This window comes from Anabas testudineus, chromosome 8, assembly GCF_900324465.2.
Source record: "Anabas testudineus chromosome 8, fAnaTes1.2, whole genome shotgun sequence".
Classification (NCBI taxonomy): domain Eukaryota; kingdom Metazoa; phylum Chordata; class Actinopteri; order Anabantiformes; family Anabantidae; genus Anabas; species Anabas testudineus.
Genome location: NC_046617.1, coordinates 12,656,394 through 12,668,876, shown reverse-complemented (window position 1 = coordinate 12,668,876; position 12,483 = coordinate 12,656,394). Strand labels below are relative to the sequence as shown.

General features: G+C 46.7%; 1 protein-coding gene across 8 annotated transcripts in view; it reads right to left on the bottom strand.

The window, feature by feature from the left end:
- LOC113152282 (BAH and coiled-coil domain-containing protein 1) overlaps nucleotides 1-12,483 on the bottom strand; it is a 59,058-nt gene that overhangs the window by 11,845 nt on the left and 34,730 nt on the right. For 6 of the 8 annotated variants that reach the window (XM_026345452.1, XM_026345443.1, XM_026345475.1 and 3 more), the window contains 11 exons: nucleotides 11,992-12,117; nucleotides 9,499-11,778; nucleotides 8,619-8,733; nucleotides 8,309-8,508; nucleotides 7,896-8,048; nucleotides 6,388-6,680; nucleotides 5,683-6,028; nucleotides 3,891-4,814; nucleotides 2,341-2,510; nucleotides 2,082-2,218; nucleotides 1,800-1,913 (listed from right to left, as the gene is read on the bottom strand). In XM_026345452.1, the coding sequence (XP_026201237.1) occupies nucleotides 1,800-1,913; nucleotides 2,082-2,218; nucleotides 2,341-2,510; nucleotides 3,891-4,814; nucleotides 5,683-6,028; nucleotides 6,388-6,680; nucleotides 7,896-8,048; nucleotides 8,309-8,508; nucleotides 8,619-8,733; nucleotides 9,499-11,778; nucleotides 11,992-12,117 (4,858 nt within the window). The remainder of the gene's footprint in view (nucleotides 1-1,799; nucleotides 1,914-2,081; nucleotides 2,219-2,340; nucleotides 2,511-3,890; nucleotides 4,815-5,682; nucleotides 6,029-6,387; nucleotides 6,681-7,895; nucleotides 8,049-8,308; nucleotides 8,509-8,618; nucleotides 8,734-9,498; nucleotides 11,779-11,991; nucleotides 12,118-12,483) is intronic. The other 2 variants (XM_026345484.1, XM_026345491.1) reach the window with 2 other exon arrangements.

Genomic DNA, 12,483 nt, shown 5'->3' with positions numbered 1-12,483 from the left:
AAAAACACACGGTTTGCAATCAAATGTGTTATTTTTGTTTGTGTATTCAACATAGGAACACGGCACCTGAATACAAACGATGTACTGTGTGTAGGTTTTAATTGTTTGCATATCTTATAATCAGAGTGTGTCAGTGTGAATCTACAACAGAACCTGAGAAGAATGAAGGTGATTGTCAGGAAGATGGACTGTCTGCCCACTGCCTGAAAGACGAGTGACAGAGGTGGCAGTGAAGTGCGAGTTGTCCCTGTGAGGCAGATCCCACCCCAGCTTGCCTTCCACTGCTGACAAACACAATTTGACAGAGTCCCTCCCCTCTGTGGGGGGCTCAGCATACAGTGACTAATTAAACAGAATTGATTAGCAGCGTTTGCTGGTTATAGTAGTTCTCTCCAGACTTTCCACCCAATCAGAGCTGCACCACAAAGGATTCCAGTGCGTTATCTAAATAACAGGCACAGACTATTTATGCATAAACGCTCATAAGCAGATATGTGCATGCTTACCGAATTGTATAGATACCTAATGCACTGGCAGTGAGACTTCAATGTTTCTCTCAAACACTACAAACACTACAACCTGCCATGTAATATAAAATGGGTCTAAACACACCACAAACAGCTTGGCTATTCCCTTATCAGAAGTATCACGTCATCCCCTGGTACATTGTACACAGACATCCATAGAAACAAAAGGAAGTACACTCTGGGTGCTTGGAGACAGGCTTCAGTTTACTGTGCTGTGGCATATACAACACCAAACCAGCCCATTGTTGGCCCCCACCCTCCCAGCACTACACTACCCTGCAGGGCCCTGGCCCTTTACCCTTTCATTTGGTTGTCACTGTCATCCAGCATCAGCATCCACACTCCGATCAGTGCTGGCCTGGTGAGGGGGCAAGGGAACACGGGTGGAAGGAGAGTGGAGGTGACATTGCAGAGGGGCTGCTGGAAACGTGGACCGTTGCCCAGAAACCGCAGTGAGAAAAGATGGAAAAAGAGTATGGAGACCAATGCTGTGAGGTGACATTTAGTGCTTCAAGACCCCAATCCTGAGGAAAAAGCTAATTGAAGCCTAACAGCGAACCTTTCTCCCCTAGGCCCTTTTGGTTTATCAATTTCCTCACCACCAAACAAAGTAGGGTCCTTGTTTTTTTGCATATCCTTCAATTTCCTTCCTTCATTCATAACCTCTCAATTTTTTTATCTGTTGCTCTTTTTTCATATACTCAAATGCTGCATGAAAAGCTCTAAATGTCAGCTTATCTCTGATTGCCTGGACTGTCTGACCGTCATGTTATCCTTTTGACCCCTGGTCACCCTGTGGGGCTGTAATGGCAGTGGTGTGTCACATTCCTGCTTCTGGGACAGATTACAGGAGAATTCACAGTACTCTAATTACATCCTCTGCCTGTCATCCCCTTCCAGTCAGCCACCAGCTCCCCTGAACCCGGCCCAGCTAGGCTCAACATGCACTACAATAATACCTTTGAGGTTTAAGATTAGCTGGTCTGAAACCTAATGAGAGCTATGTGCAGTTTTGTAGGTATGTGTAGTCCACATATAAAATGTTCTGGCCCTGCAAACACATACAACTGACACCATTTTTGCTTTTACACAATTAACGCCAGTGTTGATTAGATAGGGTTCAAGTGAACTTCCTTGAATGGTTCAGCTGTGTTCTCCCATTTCCTGTTTATGCCAATGAGAGGCAGTCCCTGTATGCTAGTGATACTGAGGGGCTTATCAGGCAAGACTGGACCAGCGCCACTGAGCGGAGATGGGCTGAGTGTTACTCACTTGACTTTTCTTTGGCCATCAAATGAGGACACTGGACCTGTGGTTAGGGTGGGTTTACGCTTTCTTGGCCGTCCTGGCCCTCGTCGTGCTGGGCTGCGAGGTGTTTCCTCCTTCCTGTTTGCACACGCAGATGTAAACACACAAGCAGACAGAGAGGAACTCTTAAGATCCTACACCAAGGCTGTAGCAGGACGGAGAAAGGAACACACTCCGAAGCAACATGTCAAATTTTTTACTAAGAGGAGATGAGCTTCAAGTAAAAGGTGATGAGGTCATACTCACTGATTATCGTGTTTCCTCTGAAGTTTGGCCAGCTCCTTTTGCTTCTCTTTGTAGCGACGCTGTAGCTCAGCCAATTTCACACGCATTGCAAGTTCAGGACCATCCATGGTTTCCATGCTACCTTTGGCTGGGCACACCTGAAGTATACAGCATTAGCGGTTATTTTTTAAATGAATAACAACCTTAGACAATTCAAGAGAAACGCATTTTTTGGGACCTTTAGGAAGTGCTAACTCAGGCACACCAATTGTAGACATACTGGTTCATTGCGTGGTGTCCAGCTGCATTTCCTACGTAGATTGAGGACCTTGCGAGCTGGAAGGTGTCTCCCTGAACCGACACTTCTGCCTTCCTCAGAGCCCATTTCCAGTGCTCGGGCTGTGGCCAGGGTAGCAAGGCTATGGAGGCCAAACATTAAGAACTCCTCATCTGTTGGCAAACAAAAGACAAAAATTTTCATTCATTTATGACCATTCTTGGTGGACTTGCACATGTTATTTTTTTTAATTTCAGCAGAATTCTAATGACGTAGCACATACATTGTGAGGATTAAAGATATTGGTCACTTGAGGATAGTATGAGAAAGTACAAACATGTTTAGAGGTCATATGAAAGTGCACTAAGCAGATGCTATGTCATGGCCATCTGGGCCAAAGTTTCCTCTATAGCACTGTCGGCCTATGGCATTGACTGGTCTACCTTTCATTAAAGGACAGAGCTACAGGCCGAATAGGATGGGCTGCAAGCTGGTCGCGTAGACCAAGAAGTGTGACATTTTGTGTTATGCCTTTGCATGAATTAAAAAAAAACAAAAAAACAGATTCTTCTCACTTTTTGTAGCACTTGTTTTGGTAAAGACTATTGTTGTGACTCTGAAACGACATGTGTCACTTCCCTGAGCTGTCAACAGTATTGTATCACAGAGACAACATCACTGACTCTGAAATCAGTTGACGATACCCTTTTTATAGAAGCATCTTTTGGGAGCAGTTAAATGCATTAGGATGTTGTGGTAAACACAAAACATCCTTTTGCATGAATAAAAAAAACAAAAACACATGGCGCTTTGAAAAACAAGGAAGCTTTTAAAGGCACTTTAAAACAATGGGGTCTAATTAGCCAGGCAATGCTCCAGGGTGCTGAAAACATCGACTGCTTTTGTGATTACACACACACACACCAACTTTCAGTATCATGTTATGTTTGGGAGAAACGGAAGCCAATTGGTGTGTCTTTTTTTTCCACTTTTTGTTAAAGCGTACTGTATTTGCAATTGTGTGTGTGTGTGTGTGTGTGAGAGAGAGAGAGAGAGAGAGAGTTTGTGCACACATGTGGATCAATCAGCAGCAGGATGGAGAGACAGCTCCCTAAGGAAAGCTGGTAGGGAGAGAGGGAGAGAGAGACGGAGTGGAAGAGGGAGGTATACACTTCTATCTAGTAGTTCAGCCCTGTCCTCCTGCTTCGTCTCCCTCTCCTGAGGCTTCTGCATCGTTAGAACAGCCTTTTAGGAAATAAAAGTGCCTTTAACACACCAAAGAAGAGGAACAGCAAGCAGGCATGCAGACAGCTTCTCTGGGGATGTGTTAGAATCCACCAGAGGCTCTTGAGACCAGCAGGAAGAGAGGTGTATCTGGGAGGGAACACGGACTGACGGAGGCTAGGCCTGAGGGGGGAGTGGGAGTTTTTCCTCGGTGGACGCAGAGGAAAAAGAGGGTAAACTATGAGGCAGAAGTGCATTCTGCAGATATGAGTGTGTGTTATGTGTGTATGTTAATGTGTATGAGTAATGGAGGACCCAGTGTCCCTCACCCTGGTTTTTCCCACAGGTGCGCGTTTGCTGTTGAAGCTCCAGATCTGCCAGCTCACTCAGAAGCTCCATACCCTGGAGGGAGTTGGGTGGGGATGGGGAAACTGGTGGGTTGCTAAAAGGGAACAGGGGAAATGGCGGTACATCTGTGCAGAAAGCAGCAGCAATCAGCAGCTCCAGGCTCCAGTAGCAGGGCACGAGAGGTTTTTGGGACACAGCAACAGTTGTCTGGCTTGAGCTGGGGGTGGAGGCTGAGCCAGGGGAAAGACATACAAAATCCACCGAAGCATCATCGGTAGTGATCTGCTGCTGATCACTGTCCTTTGCTCCCTCAGGGTCTGTGGACTGTGGCTCAGGGGCTCCAGGGGAAGCAGGGTCAAGCTCGATGATGGTTGGCAGCGCTGCCTTCTGCTCTCCAGTCATGTTGACCTTTTGAGCAGGCTCCACCTGGCTCGCCTCACCCACCACCTCATCATCCTCTTCCAAGGTGATGACAGCATTTGGCCTTTCAGGCTTCTCTGTGGAAATAGGGACCGGACAGGAAGCAGCCTCACACACTGGGCTCTCGGCTGGGGGGCAAACCAGCACCTCTTCCTCAGCGGGCCCCTGCTCTTCCACCTCTTCCTCTCCAGGCACATAGTTGGCAGCTGTTACTACTGAAACTTCCACCTCCTCCCTGTGTTCAAGAACTCTGTCAGCCACTACTTCCCCTTCCTGCTCCACTTCCTCGGGTGAGATTGACTCTGGGAGGGGCCTGACCATTGCTTGGCAGTCTAGCTCCTCCCCCAGGCTGGAAAGAGACTGTGGAGCAGGCTCTACTTGTACTGCTTCCAGGTCAGCTGGTTCTGCCAGCTGCACATCCTGGGGGGAGGGGCCACTCCTGTAGCCTATGGTAATAGCAGGGTAGGTGTATCCAGGAGGCAAGTCTGCAGAGAGAAAGAAATGCACATAATAGAATCATCAATTGTCAATCTTTACTAAACAGAATTGAATAAAACTCTCATAAAAATGTTTTATTATGTAATTTTGTGACATTTTATGATATACAACCCATTTATTTCTCGAGGAAAGACATTTAGAAATTTTATTTCAAATCTAAAATCTTGATACATAAGGCCCACTCTAAACCTAACTGCCTCACGACTGTTGCGGTCACAGGGGATGAAAAACTGGAAAAAGGAAATAAAGTGAAACTGTGTGTTAATGGCCAGGCAGTAAGAAGAGCAGAGGATCAGCAAGCTTGTACGAGTGTGTTATATGAAGTGGGCCGCGTTTTTGGTTTATCTGAACGCCTGACACAATTCCTCTGGCGTGTGGCGGCCATTAGTTAGACATTAATGATGATGAAAAGAGTGCAGTGCCTGTAGGGATGGAGGAGAGGCGAGGGCTGCTATTGAGGTGTTTCTCAGTCATTACTGAGGTAACGGGTCTGGAAAGCCCCAGCTCAGCCAGCAGCCATTTTCTGCAGTTTTGAGCTGTTCAGTCCGTCAAGGGCTTGCCAACACAACCACCCACACGTACCGTATTACCACAACACTAAAAGAAAAGAGAACCATTACCAATAGTGGCTATTAATTAGACCCAGTAACCACTGAGTATAGTCTTCAAGGTGCTACTTCATCCTAGAATTCAGTGTCCTTCACATCTTTAACCAGCAGCATATTAGCCTGATTGCTGTTTGCCATCAGTTTTTCATCTGACCTTAGCGATTCTCTCGTACTTGAGCCAAGCAGAGGACACTGATGTGCATATCTATACATTTGTCTGCATATGGATGTTTTTGCTTATGCTTACCAGGCTCCAGAGACTCTGGGTAATCCTGTGGGGGCTGTCCCTCCACCCTCTTGTCCTGGGATTCAGCCCCCTTGGGCATCTGAGGTGAGGAAGGGCTGATTGCAGGTGAGTGAGGGGCTGCTGCAGCCGGGCTGGGGGCAGGGCAGGGTGTTGAAGGAGTGCTTTTGGGAAGTGGCCGCAGTGAGGGTGACTGGCAACAAGGAGACAGGTGAGCAGCGCATGCCCCAGGCGGAGAGGTGTTCCTGTGAGGTGGGTGGTAAGAGTAGGGCTTGGCAGGTTTAGACGTTCTGGGTTCTGTAATGAGTTCCTCGAGTTCAACTGAGGGCTCATTTGGCCTCTTCTGCATCTATAGCATAAAAATACATCCACATTATTTTCATTTTGCATTTACTGGCATTTATAACAAATCCTGAAAATCTCAACTAAGTTAATTTGTATGTTAGCAATGTAATAACCAATTTTTTTTCGCAATCTAGCACCGACAGAAATAGCTGCTTGCTTCACAGCTTATATTCAGAGATTCACTCCATCCCAGTGAGAACAGCAGCGGATGCCAGGTCAGGTGAGGATTTCAGCTGACTCATGACTCACTTACTCTGCTTGAGACTTTTTTTGTATGACATACTGTATGCCAATATGTGTTGAACTGTCTTCACCTTAAAATCTTAAAATAAAAATTTCTAGCATATTTCGACTTATAATCACCTGCGCATTGTGAGTGGCTTGATGTTGCATGTCTATGCCATGCGTGGCTCTATGATGCTGCTGCTGCTGCTGCTGCTGTTGCTCCTGCTGAGGTTGAGACTGTGGTTGTGGCTGTTGTGACTGGTAGCTCTGGTGCTGATGTTGATGCTGAAGCTGTTGATGCTGCTGGAGAGCGTATAGCTCCTGTTGCCGTAGAAACTGGGAACGAGAGTACACAGCAGGATGTTGCATGTGGGAGGGTGGGCCCCGGCCGCCATACACAGGGGGCCATAGCCCTTGCTGCTCCATCACATCTAATGAGAAAATGGAGGAGGAGTGTGACAAAGGGGCTATCTCAGAACAAAAAGATGTGTGCACACACATCCATACTTGAACAGCCTTTTTCTTTGGATTCATACGGCAGAAGACTTTGCTGTGTTTCAGTGTGTTACACACTGTTTTATCTATATCTCTCATTATCTACTTCCCACGCAACAATTTCAAAACACAAAACCATTATAAATCATTTAAAATTCACTGTATTCACATTTTACTGCAACAACATAGCCAAATCTTAAAAAAATAAAAATAAAAAATAGATTTTTGACTTCACAGAACAACATCTCCCCAGGCACCAATAATCCCACACTCTCCCCTGCTCTGAACAGAAAAGCTGTCTTTTAAGAACTGCCTTGAGAATTTGCTGGAATGCTGTAAAAAAAAAAAAAAAAAGTCATGACAATAATGAAACATGAACAGATGACGGTGGTCATAGGTTGATTAGAGGTCAAACAACTGGACTGGAAATGCGTGTTTGTCTCACTGGAGCTTTCAATGTGGCCTTTCCGCCCACCTGCCCGGACAAACCACAGAAGGGGGTCCGTGATAGAGCCCAGCAGGATGCTTAGTTCCCATGTTTCTGGGTGGACAGCATGTACAACATGATATCAGTGATGTGCTAGGAATAGTAGTCCTGCTTGGGAAGCAGTAAGCCCAAACTATAGGAACTAAAATACTGAATTTATGAACAGTTATGTCCACATTGACGCTCCCTCCACCCCCATTTGCTTAGACATCAGAAATCCTTGTTCAGAGACATAAACTTGGATACGCATATGTTTCCTGTGGGAAAGCTTTTGGGGATGCACTTCCTTTCTCAGCTAAAAACTCCTGTAGAGCACAGAAGGAAACATACTATTGGAGATGGTGAGCTAATTAACTTTCACAGCCTGTTCACTGAATATGTGTCTACAATGACTTTTAAGATCAGATCTTTCTCTCACGTTCCCAGTTCATCTCGTGGTACACATGTACGTGTGTGTGTGTGTGTTGTGGGTCGCAGCAGTATTCCTACTGGGTAGAGCAGGTGGTGGTGCAGGAAATGTTTCAGTTTTGGTGTTTGGGTGTGAATAAAGGGAAGTTTGTGAACAGTTTTCACAGGATCATTATGATTACCAACAGCTCTTTTAATGTTAGCCTGTGTTTATATGAATATTGATATTTTGTGACTGTCCTGACCCCATACGTACCCAGGTGATGGGTGGCAGGAGGCTCAGTGGGCAGGACCACCAGCTGGGCAGATGGGTCCTGAGGCAGAGGCAAGACTGGTTGCAAAGGACCTGGCATGGCTGCAGAAAAACCTGGGGGCAGATTCTGGTGCAGGGCTGTATGGCCTATACCTGCTTTATAGAGAGGATATTGCTTTAGAAACAGTAGCTGTGATAGCCTATGTAAAAAAGAAACGGCAACAAAATATACCAGCCCAACTGATCATAATCACTAAATTGTAAAATCAGTTCCTAGCAGACCTAGCGCTGAAATCTGACTTCACCATAATAATATATCCAAGACGATGCTTATTCACAGAGGCATGAAAGGAAACTCAATGTTTGCGGCACTATTATAACAAAAAAAACCAAGTGAATGATTATTATTCTTTTACCATAGGAGTGTCCTGTCATCCAGAGAGATGGGCTTCCAGTTCTTGGCATCCAGTGATGGTGAGCAGAATGAGCAGTAGGATTTCCTAACTGACCAGACTGGAGCGAAGTCCCACCTGGAACCATGAGATGAGAGGCGAGGTCTCCATGACAGCTGTTGGAGGGGTGGATCCTTGCGAACTCCACCCTTTCCTTATTATCCCTGACATCCAGTTGACACAAAAATAAGTGATGACGAATGAAGGCCACTGTCCTGAAGGTTTCTAGCAATACGTATTGTATATCACTGTATATCATCACGCAGTTACTGACCTGATATATGCATCTCTCTCCCTGTCCAAGCAGGTCAGACCTATCTGCTCCCCACTCATCCTCTTCCTCTCATCATCGGTTGTGGGATCTGAAGAATACATGGGGCGGGGTGTCCCTATGAGACAAACATTACCATAACCATTAGTTTTCATCATTGTCTCCCGGCAAGGACATAGTCCCAAGTCTCTCACCATTTCTCAAACACTATTAGGAATCACAAGAGATTTAAACCACTGACTATGCTGTTATTAGTATGCTCCACTCTACATATTATGTGTCATATAGTGATAGTGATATATATCATCTCATATACCTTTCTATAGTCATACCTTTATTTGTTCTCCAAAAATTAAATCAGTCTCTAGGACTTTCAGTTCAGATACCACAAAGTAGATTTTGATGGCACCAAATCAAAAGTGCATATCATCACTGCTTTTCTCTGTTTTCAAAATTCATGACAAATGAGGACATGGACAACAAGAAATGTAAATGTTGCAGATTAAACAGGTTGTTATATTTAACATAAATGCAGCAAAACTTCCAAGACGATATTAAAACATACATATAGGTGATGACAGATGAAGACTGCTATAATAATAAAACAATAAAAAAGCAAAACTCATTTTGACTTAATGTAAATTGCTATTGCTATTATTTGCTATTTTTGTCATTTACTCTAAATGTACATCTCCGAATTCAAGAAATAATGTGAATTTTCCAAACTTTTCTTTAAGTCAAACAAAAAGACGATGTGTGGTGTAATTTTGTTTTTGACTTTTTTTTGTTTTGTTCTTTTGTTTTTTGAAAGGTCACAGCAGAAAAAAAAAGTCTCTCTGTCTTTCTGCATCTCACTCATAAGGCAGTGACCTAGATTGCTTACCTTTAACAGAAGGATGCACTCTGCCCTGCCGGTTGTTGGGATGACTGTCTGCTGAACGACAAGGTGGCTCCCTTTGTCTGGCTACTGCCACTGCAATTCCCACTGGCGGCTGCCGCACCTCACTTTCCCCATGACCCGTTTCCCCCATATCTCGGCTTCGCCCACTGTAATCAGGGCGCTCATTGTCATTGGCTGGGCCTTTCCTGGAAGGTAGAGTCTGTTTGTTGCCCTGCAGGGCACAACTCCCGCCAGCAGGACCAGATTTGAGGTTTCCCAGCCCCCCAAAAGGGCTTTTCTGGGAGAGGAGCAGTGGCTGTTGCTGGTTGCTGTACTTCAGTAAGCTTTTCATGGCACTGCTCTCTCCTTGAGTTGGACCCTGGGGCTCAAGTTGCTGTTGTGGCTGCTGCTGACTAAGGGGAGGGACAGGAGGAGGCTGTTGAGGAGGTAGGCTCATTCCCGGCGGTTGCTGTTGCTGCTGCTGGGAGTGTTGCCCACCAGTGCTGCCCAACTCCATGTAGGACTTCCTCTGCTCCTCTTCAGGTTGTGACATGTGGTGGGGAGGCCTCATAGCCCAGGGTGGCACAGAGGGCTGCTGGTGGTGGTGTTGCCCACTGCTGTTGTTGTAACCATAAGGAGACATGTCCATTTTTCTTTTCAGTTCCTGGCTAGTTCCCTGGTTCAACTCAGCAGGTGAAGGAGCATCTGGGCCAGGTCGGCCATGTTGCTGGTGGCGTATCCTGGCTACTTTTTGGCCATCTCGCTGTAAGGAGCAGCTACCTCCAGGACCACTATGTTGACCCATGCTTTTACTTCCAAGTGGAGAGGAGTTAGGTGGGGGCCCTGAATGGGAACAGTCTCTGTAAGGAGAGCTATTGACAGAATGAGGGACAGAGTGACTGGTCTTGGGCCCCTGGGGTAGTGAGGCTCTGAACACATCCATGTCCACAGCACTGTTGATACACTCAGCACTGCGTGATTGTACAACCTGGTGTTGTTGTTGGGGATGTTGAGGCTGAGGCTGTTGCTGTTGGGGAGGTGGAGGGAGCTGTGAAGGCTGAAGGTGTGTGTGGTGGGACTGCATCCAGTCTGGAGCCTTCTCTGTCTTTCTGTATGCATGCTGCTGTTGCTGTTGTTGTTGTTGTTGTTGTTGTTTTCTGTGCCAATTACCATGGTGCACACTGCCTTCATTCTTTTCTAATACCTTGTCCTTAGCATTACTGCCTCCCCCTCCACTGCCCACACCTTGGCAGTCAGGGTTGCCAGGCTGGAATGGGCCACTAGATTTGTCCCCCAGGTCTGCCACAGATGGCACAAACGTGGGCCCTGTGACTTTAGGTTCTCGTCCCACATTGGCTGGCACCCTGTCATGTGAGGCTGGGTTTCCTAGAGGAGCAGAAGGGGGCGGGCAGAAGAAATCTGGGTGGTGGTGTGTATGATGGGAATGATGTGGGTGGTGTGGATGGCTGGGATGAAGTTGAAGACAAGTGAAGCCCCCTGGATGAGGATGTGGATGGGGGTGAGCATGAGGATGTGGGTGGGGGTGTGCCCCTCCACCAGCAGAGCCCATATGTAAGGGTGGTGGCACAGAGTATGGCAGAGAGTGGTGCAGTGGTGCCTGACCCCTTTCCAGGCAGTCAGAAGGTTGTTCACTGATCCTCATCTCCCCACTTACCCCCTCTTTTGTGCAGCGACTACTGCCGCTGGACCCAATATGCCTACCCTGGCTGCTCCCACCCACTATAGCCCCGAGGGCTGTTCCTTCCCCCCCACAGCTGGACAGGGATGCCTTAGCCCCTGCTCCTGCTCCTGCATCTCCATTTTGCATCTTGCCATTGTGCAAGCAGGCACTGAGGGACTTGCCCATACTCTGAGGATGTTCCTTGCTATACTCCATCGTGAGAGATGCCTTGTGCCTCTCCAGGGCCCGACTGTTAACCTCCTCCAGGGGCTGTGGGTGTTGTGAATAGTGAGGGTGCTGCTGATGGGGGTGGGAATGGTGGTGGTGTGTGGGCTGGGTTGGCTGGTGACTGTGGTGCTGTTGCTGCCTCTCCTTTGCCTCCTGTTTGCTACTGGATCTCTCTTTGTCCTTGACAGGTACCACTCCCCTTTCAACAGAACCCTCTTTAAGACCTTTATGTAGACCTGTCCCTACTCCTGCATCTCTGTCTCTGCTGCAGGAAACCTGAGAGTGGCCTGAACCTGCCCTGGACATCGGCGGCAGACTGTGATTAGCTGAGATTAGAGGAGGCTGGGATGGGAGACCTCGAAGATAGAAGTTCTCTAAGAAAGGAAGGAAGGTAGGCCGGTAAGGACAAATGCATTAGTCAAGAAAGGAAAAGGCAATGACAGAATTAGATTATTCAGCGCTCATGATAGTGTCCCTAGGCATCCTTATATCAGTATCCCACATCACATTACACCATACTATGTTGTTTAAATTGGATTTAAATGTCTTATTCTGTCTGATTAAATTTTAATCATCTCATGCCTCACCTTTTTGGGTGTCATAGAAACGGTGCTGCCCGTAGAGAACTCCGCTGTTGGCATGGTGATCTAAGTGGCTCATGGGAAGGAAAGTGTGGGCCAGACTCCCTGAGAATCGAGGATACCCTGGAGCTGCTGGGATGGATAGCAGAGACAGAGAAGGAGAGAATTGATAAGACAGGGCAATAAACACCAAGATGCCGTTATCCAGACTAACCCACTATAATCCTTCAGGTCCAATGCAGCTGGTGGTGTTCATACGCAAATAAGTACTGGCTGTGCCTGTCATGTTTGCCTTTCCCGCCTGAGTTTAGAATACAAACAATACAAGACAAGCTTGGGGATTGCTGTAATATTTGGAATTAGTTTTTGAAACATATGGCTCTTTATTTATCTCTCTCGGAACTGGCAGTGGCACCTCTAGCCATCTGAATGGAGTGATAAGGATGGATTTTAAGCTTCTGTTTACAGTGAAGCAAGTGCTGGGTAGCTGATTTTCAC